At 55.6% G+C, this 7,605-nt stretch overlaps 1 protein-coding gene across 1 annotated transcript; it reads right to left on the bottom strand.

Annotated features, from left to right (window-relative positions):
• Positions 1 to 3,751: 3,751 nt before the first annotated feature.
• DLX2 (distal-less homeobox 2) lies at positions 3,752 to 6,540 on the bottom strand. The gene is made up of 3 exons (XM_039855588.1): positions 5,797 to 6,540; positions 5,121 to 5,305; positions 3,752 to 4,612 (listed from the first exon to the last, which is right to left on the bottom strand). The coding sequence occupies exons 1-3, from the start codon at positions 6,185 to 6,187 to the stop codon at positions 4,205 to 4,207; spliced, it is 984 nt and encodes a 327-aa protein (XP_039711522.1). The 5' UTR covers positions 6,188 to 6,540; the 3' UTR covers positions 3,752 to 4,204.
• Between the last annotated feature and the right edge of the window lie 1,065 nt (positions 6,541 to 7,605).

Here is a 7,605-nt window from a genome sequence, read left to right on the forward strand (position 1 = left end):
CCACTTCCGCACTCCTCTCTTTACCCTCTTTCCCCGTTTCCCCCTTTACCACAAAACTGTTTGTAAACAAATCTCCAGTCTTCCCGCGCCTCCGCCCCAACAACCTGATACTCCCCTGACTCAACCCCACCAGTCTCGGAAATCTTTGCACAGGACGGATATTCACAATTTTCACAAGTAATCCTGAAAGAAAGCCGAGGGGGAAGCCTCCTAAACGGTCCCACATTGCAGGCGCGCTGATTAGGCCCGGGATCCGTTCCCTTTCTTCTCTCCCCTCCCCTGCCCGGGAGCGGCGGTGCGGGCGGTGGGAATTCGGGGCAGCTTGAGGGGATGTGTCTACGCCCAGTAGAGCACCCAGGACAGTGTGGCGGGCGGCCAAGCACGCTAGGGAGGCAGCGTGTGTGTGGGAGGTGGCGGGAATGAGAGCAGAGGGGGCGCGGGTGCGCCCCGGCTGCCTGCCTGGGGAATTGGAACTCAGTGCCAGCGCTCCGCCGGAGTTCCTAGCAACGATGCCAGGAGGTGGAACCGAGGGGGGCAGGCACTCTTCACTCTTCGGCTTCCCTTCTTCGGCTTACCAGCGCTTGTCATATCCTGTCTCTGGCCTGATATTTCACGCGGGCAAATGGAAGGGGACTACAATGAAGATTTATGTGTGTTCTGTGCGCGGCTGGTTTCCCACTGCAGGGAGACGAGATTGCTGCTTCCCATTTCCATTTTTCATTCGCGCTTTGGGGAACGCAGTCGGACGCTGGGGGTGGGGAGCGAGTCCGCTCCGCCGCGGACTGATCACAGGGCTTCATGTCTCCCAGCGGGCTGCAAGACTGTGAGAAAGGCTTGCCGGCGCGTCGCCCCCGGCGGGGCTGGAGCCGGCCCCCGCCTCCCGCAGCCGAGCTTTGTTTCTCTCCTTCCTCACCCCTCCCCCTTCCCGCCCCCTCGCTTCTGGAACCTTACCATATCCTCGCTTTCCCTTCTCTTTGCCCTTCTCATATGCAGAAACGCCCCCTTCCTCTGGCCCCTGCACCCTCCTGCCCTCTGCTTCCCCGGCTTCCCGGGGAAAGGCGCGCCTTGGCCCGGCCCGACCCCGCCGCCGCCGGGTGCCAGGTTCGGTGACTCCGGCGAGTCTGTGGGGCCTCAGCCCACCCCGGAGCTGGAGCCGCCCGCCCTCCCGGCTCCCAGGCTCGTTCATGCCAAGGCCTGTTGCGTGATTCCAACTTGGGCTGACATTCACTGCCCCGGGCGCTCCGGCGTAGGCCTCTTAATCATCTTGTCTGCTGCAGATCCTCGACACCAGCCAATTTACTGCCCTGTCTCTCCTCACTGGTTTCAGGAGGGGGAGGGGAGTGCGCGCAAAGGAGGGGAGGGCACTGTCAACCGCAGAAGGAAGGCTGGCACCAGCGATTGGCACTCAAAGAAAACCATGGAATTTGTAGCTGGGGGAGGGAGGACAGGAATGGGGGTCTGCTAGGAAGCTGCTTCTTAGGAAAGCCAGAATCTCAGGGTCAATGGGCTTGAGCCCAGGCCTTCCTAGCCTGGGAAAACACTACAGGAATGCAAACAGACACTGGGTTGTGTAGCCTCCCTGCCTTCCCCAAAGCCCCAACTCTCTGGACCATAGTCTGTTGTAAAGCAGGCTCTGTTCAGGCCCTAAAACGATCTGGCCAGAAAAGTCCAGATTTTGCACAGGATGATGACACTGAGCCTAGAAAGTCACTTCCATCCCATTTCTGGTTTTCAGCGGAGTTGGATTGAAGAGACACAACAAGGATGTTCCGAATAACCATCCTAGAGGAGAGGAGGCCTAGGTCTAGCAAGCAGGGCTCTTTGGCTTGTCCCCAACCTCCTCCTTAGTAGAGCAGGGTCCCTTCAGAGGGGATGCCTGAGGTTCAGGCCATTGGTCTCCCAGCCCCAAAGTGCTGTTCTTCCACACTAGATGAGGTTGGAAAGGCCTCTGGGTAACTCTGGGTCTCATAATTGCAAGCAAAGTAAAGCCTCATTTTTGGGGAGCATTGGGAGCAAATAATATTGCTACGAATAGAAAAAATGTATTGAGTGCTTACTATGTGCTAGGCACTATGTTAGTTACATCATTGCCTTATTAAATGCTCACAACTCTGAGATAGTTATTATTTCTCCTACCTCATAGATCTGCAAACTGCAGCACAGAGAGGTTAAGTGGATAGCCCAAAGTCACAGTTAGCGATTGAAGCCAGGAAGCTTCCAACTGTAGGCCCCAGCACTTTCAAGAAAAGGAACTTTCAATTCAAGCCTGCATAACTCACCTACTCCTGGCCTTTGCAGGGAATGCTAGAAAGTAGGGTCACTTCCAGAGTTGGTAGTAAGTTGAGTAAGACCCAAGGTAGAAAGCAGAGCTGAATGATGTGTGGACCTTTCCCCTTGGAGACTGTGAGATGAAAAAATGCCACTCGCAGAGCAATGTGCATCAGTCTCCGTGTCAATGTGCATGTATGCATGAGTGTGTATATGTGAGTTTGTATATCACTGTATGTGAATGTGAGTGTGCATGCACTTGTGTCAGTGTTCTTGTGTGTGAGTGTAAGAGTGTGATTCAATATGAGTGTGTGCAATAGTATAGATGTGACTGTGAGAGTCACATATGTGTGCTAGCACAGCACTGTGAGCCGAGGTAGCCCTACATTCCAGAACCTCCAACCGAGTCTCCCGAGGACCTGGGTGACTCAGCTCAGCCAGTCCCAAACGGGCCACAAGGCAAAGAGGGCAGGGTCCAATTTAAGGGTCTGACTGGGGCTTCGGCAGAGCTCGGGCTCCAACTTGCAGGTTTCCCGCGGCTCAGAGGCACTGCCTGGCCAGCACTGGGGTCGCGGGGGCGGCAGAGACCGCCCTGGCGCAGGGCTGTGGCGTCGGCTCTGGAGGGACCCAGAGGGCGGAGGCTGGAGCCACCGGGCGCTTGAGTGACTCACCGCACGGAGAGCTGGCAAACCCCGCGCCCGGACCCTGGTGGGGGCAGAGCTCGAACACTCCGCGGGGATGCTGAGCCAAGTGCGCCTCTCCTCGCCTCGCCGCACTGGCAGCCTCCGAAACAGGTAGACGTCAGTCACTCTTGGCTGACCAGGTTCCCTTCCAGGTCGTGACACCAAGGAGAAAGCGCACACATCCAATGAAAACAATAATTTATTTAAATAATCTCTTCATATTGTAAAATCAACATTGAGAGCATGTTGTTTTCATAATAAATAACCCCAAAATACCTTTAATTTCAAGAACAAAGACTTTAGGATAAGATAAAACTCCAAATCAGTAGCTTAGTTTAACTGAGAAAAATTTTAAGGAAAAAATAAACTGGAGAGTTTTCTGAGGTCACTGCTAAATCGCAGTTTTCACAAGTGGGGTTTACAAAAAAGTCTGAAAAGATGAATATTTTATACAAATAAATCAGTGGGAAAATCTGCACAGACACCTTTATTTACAAACTATGTCGAAGTCCAGGCTAATAATCCTGAATAGGTTTTAAAAAAGATAATTTAAACACATTTTTTTGCAGTGTCCACATATTAAAAAATCATTTTTTTCCCCAACATCAAAATGAGGTCATCCGCAAAGGCACCTAAACTTTTAAAAAAATAAAAATAAAAAAACTCCACTGGTGATGGACGAGGAGAGAGCTAAGGGAGCGGTCCTAGGGGAGAGCTAAGGTGGGGGGAGGGATGGGGGCTCCCAAAAAGCTGGGAACAGCAGAGAGGGCAAGGGCCGCTGGGCCGGGCGGATATGTGGGGGCGGGCAGGCAGGCAGGACCCGGGAGGTCAATAACCCAAGAGCACTGCGCAGAGCCTGGGGGCGGGCAAAGAGAAAGGAGCCTCAGATCGCCCAGGAAGCCTTGCGGGCGGGGGAGGCGTCCCTGTCCGGGCCTCAGCTCTCCGCCCGCGGCGAGGAAGGCGCCGGCCAGCTTTGCCTGGCGGGGAGTGGAGGGGAGGAAAATCTGAGGCGGGGCTCAGATCGGAAAAGCGGTCCCGGCCGGCGGCCTTCACCACGCCGCAAACCAGGGGCCTCTGAGAGGAGCTTTTCAGTTCCCGTGCGGGGGAGCAGGGCCTGGGGCAGGCCATCCCGGGCCGCAACCTCCAGGAGGGATGGGTGGCGTTGGCAGGCCTGCTGGAGGGACCCCCTGGCTGGATGCGAGCACTGAGATAACGGATGTCTGCTCTCAGTCTCTGGCGCAGTCTCCCTCGGGTTAGAAAATTGTTCCCGCGCTCACCGGGGCGCTCCCGCCGCCGTGATGGTGGTGGTGGTGGTGATGGTGGTGGTGCGGCTGCGGGGTCTGCGTGGGGTGCAGCAGCGGCGGGGCCGCCTGCAGGTGTGAGGCGGAGCCCGAGGCCTGGTGGTACCACGGGTAGTTGCCCAGGAAAGCCGAGGCCGCGCTGCTCGGGCTGGAGCCCGAGCTACCAGCGCCGCTGCCGCCGCTGCCCGGGCCGCCCCCCATACGCTGCGGCGCGCCGAAGTCCCAGGAGGCCGGCGCCGAGACCGGCGGCGAAGCACAAGAAGGCGAGGCGCTGGCCCCAGGGTGCTGCTCCGAGGGTATCTCACCACTTTTCCACATCTTCTTGAACTTGGATCGACGGTTCTGGAACCAGATTTTGACCTTTGTGGAAAAGAGACCAGAGCATTAGTGGAGGAAACTCAACACGGGGGAAAGGAAGGGGAGGAAGCGTAGAAAGACCATCAGCAAGAAGTGGGTACTGGACACCCTGGGCAGGTAGGCGGATCACGTGCCGCGGCCTTGGAGGCTGCGATGGTTCCCACGCCACAGGAAGGTCATCTCAAAAGCCCAAGACAGCTGACGTGTGTGCACTGTGGTGATGGTGACAGCGGGAGGGGGTCAGGAGGGCCAATTCTTTTACCCGGTTTATAAGTAGCGCGCGGAAAGACAACTTGATATCAGATTTCTGCCTACCCTATCCTTCCCCTCGGAGACTTCAGCTTTGAGTGTAGAAGGTTAGAACGCCCAAGATGCCGACCTCTAAATCCTTTAAAAAAATTTTTTTTTAAAAAATATAAAAACTAAAACATTGTCCTCAACTCGCTGCTTCCCGGAAATCCCAGACCAGCACCCTCCATGTCCCCCGCCTCCCCAGTCCGCGAGCCCTTACCTGAGTCTGGGTGAGGCCCAGAGACGCCGCCAGCTCGGCTCGCTCGGGCAGTGCCAGGTATTGAGTCTTTTGGAAACGCCGCTGAAGAGCCGCCAGTTGGAAACTGGAGTAGATGGTGCGGGGTTTCCGGACTTTCTTTGGCTTCCCGTTCACTATCCGGATTTCAGGCTCGAGGTCCTCTTTCTCTGCAATGAAACGGAATCGTGAGAACCGCGGAATCAGGGGAGCCCAAGAGCTCCCTCCTGCAGAGAGGCCGGGCGTGGGATTTGGCGGGAGCCGGGAGTCGGGTTCTCAGGCTCAACTTCGCAACGAGTTGACTGTGCAGCCACTCAATCTGGGAGCCGGGCCCTCCAGCAAAGGGGAAGACCGGCGCAGAAGGGAGAGGAAGGAGAAGCAGGTGGCAAGGAAATGAGGTTACCACGAGGCATGCACCGCACAGCCCCTGAGTCCACCTGGTCCGACCAGCTAAGCTCCGAGGGATGTACCCGCTGACCCTCGGCCAGATGGAGGTTTAAAGGGTAAAGGGAGCGGGGCGGGCCGGGAGGAGGTAGTATGAAAGGCCAGGGCTCTGGAGGCATCCCACCCCAAACATTTTTATCCCACCCCAAACATTTTTATCCCACCCTTCCCAGTAGCTAGACCGACTTGGCATCCTTGACACCAGAGTTGTACATACCAGGCTCGTTGTTGGCCGGGGAAGAACTGGCCCCGTATGGTGCGTAGGAAGTGTAGGCGGCGGTGTAGCCCAGGTCGTAGCCACTCTTGGCGGAATAAGGGACGTTGTTGAGGCCGCCGGCGTGGTACTGGTAGGAACCCATGTGCGCGTAGGGCGAGCCCCCACCGCCGCCGCCCGCGGGGTGCTGCTGGTTGGTATAGTAGCTGCTATCGGTAGCTGTGGACACCGGGAGGGTGGGCGATTCCTGGGGCTTGTGGAGGCTGCTGCCGTTGTTGCCGCCGGGGCCAGCGCCGCCACCGCTCGGGGGCTGCTGGTGCTGGTGGTACGTGCTGGAGGCCGTGATCTGGGTCGAGTGCATATCAGCCACCAGACTGTCAAAGACTCCAGTCATCCTGGCCTGGGACGGGAAAGAGCAGGGGTGGCGGGCACAAGGGGGGAAGCAAGGCGCCTCCTCCGTCTCTCTCGGTCCCCTCTAACAGCCAATGTAATTACGGGGGGTGGAGTGGGGAGGAAAAAAAGAAATGTGGCAACGGTCTAGGCAACTCCGCCTCCGGGGGAGGCGATCACCGTCCACCGCTCGGGACAGTTGCAGCCGACTGCATCCTCTCCGCCTCCTGGCCCTCTGGGCTCCTGGCCCAGCGCTGTTCGGGCGGGGGGCGGGCAGTGAGGAGGGGCAGGGGTGGCGGGGCCGGGCCGGGGCTCCGGGAGGTGGGAGCAGGTAAGCAGCCCGCAGCAGCTTTACGGTTGTCTGTGGGGCAAGCTACTGCAGGGTAGGCATTTAACACTCGTCACGTGAACGCAGGCCACGTCACCTAGCAACAGCCAATGAGAAGCGCCGGCCCGCGGGGCTACTGGCACACAGAAAAGCAGGGCAGCGGGGGTGGGTGTCACAGAGCTGGAGCTGCGGCTGCAGTTGTCCTGGATGCAGACCGGCCGCTGTTGAATTTGAGCAGCCAGGCAAGGGACTGGGGGTGGCCTGGGGAGTTAAGGTGACCGGCGGCAGGAGGACAGAAGGCGTGAATACGGAGAATGGCATTTCCCATTCTGTGTACAAGTGCCAATCTATTCCCGTGATTCGTACCTTCTTGTCTGAGGTCAGCTTTCAAACATTAATCAAAATAATGCGATGCAGAGAGTCGGGCCAGCTCTAGCTCCGCTTTTCCTCGAAGTGTCTGAAACTTACTCTTGTCAGCCACTTGGCACTTGACACAGTCAAGTGATTTAAATTATCCATAAACCACGTACTATATAATAATACCGGCTTCCTAACCAATCCGCAGGGATATTAGAACAATTAATTAGATAATATTTAAACGATTTTCCTTGTTGAGAGAAAAGCTATATAGATTCAAAGATATTATTGCTACCGATATACTATTTGACATCATTTCCCCCTGCACTTTCTTGATACGCGGAGACTCTGAATAACTACATACGTTATACGGCTAATTGACACCCGAAAAGCCATCTTGGAGATTTCTTCTCTAGATTGGAAAGCTAGACCAGACTGATCCGATGGTCTTCAAAGTTCATTCTAACTCTAAACTCAATGTTTTACAAAAAAAAGGAAATGAAATACTACTTAGATGAGAGAGTCGTCTCGATATTACAAGTCTTCGTATATTTACAGAAACAAATAGAAAAAGTTGTGTGCATTTAACCCTATTTTACAGTCTTTTTTTCACTTTAGGATCCTGTTCCGCCCTATCATTGCAATTTCTTCTTTTAAACTTAAGTGGCGACTTCCTCTATATCTCTATTTCCTGGTGGTTGGGAACTGAGGTTCGGAGTTGAGGGACACTTGCGTTT

This window comes from Pteropus medius, unplaced genomic scaffold (genome assembly GCF_902729225.1).
Source record: "Pteropus medius unplaced genomic scaffold, Ma_sr-lr_union100, whole genome shotgun sequence".
In the NCBI taxonomy this organism is placed as follows: Eukaryota; Metazoa; Chordata; class Mammalia; order Chiroptera; family Pteropodidae; genus Pteropus; species Pteropus medius.

What these genes read in the sequence shown, in the direction of transcription:
- DLX2 (XM_039855588.1), bottom strand. Translation starts at nt 6,187, where the DNA reads ATGACTGGAGTCTTTGACAGTCTGGTGGCTGATATGCACTCGACCCAG. An exon ending in CCCGGCCAACAACGAGCCTG is followed by an intron (nt 5,306 to 5,796) that starts GTATGTACAACT and finishes GTTTCATTGCAG; the next exon opens with AGAAAGAGGACCTCGAGCCT. An exon ending in TGGGCCTCACCCAGACTCAG is followed by an intron (nt 4,613 to 5,120) that starts GTAAGGGCTCGC and finishes TTTTCCACAAAG; the next exon opens with GTCAAAATCTGGTTCCAGAA.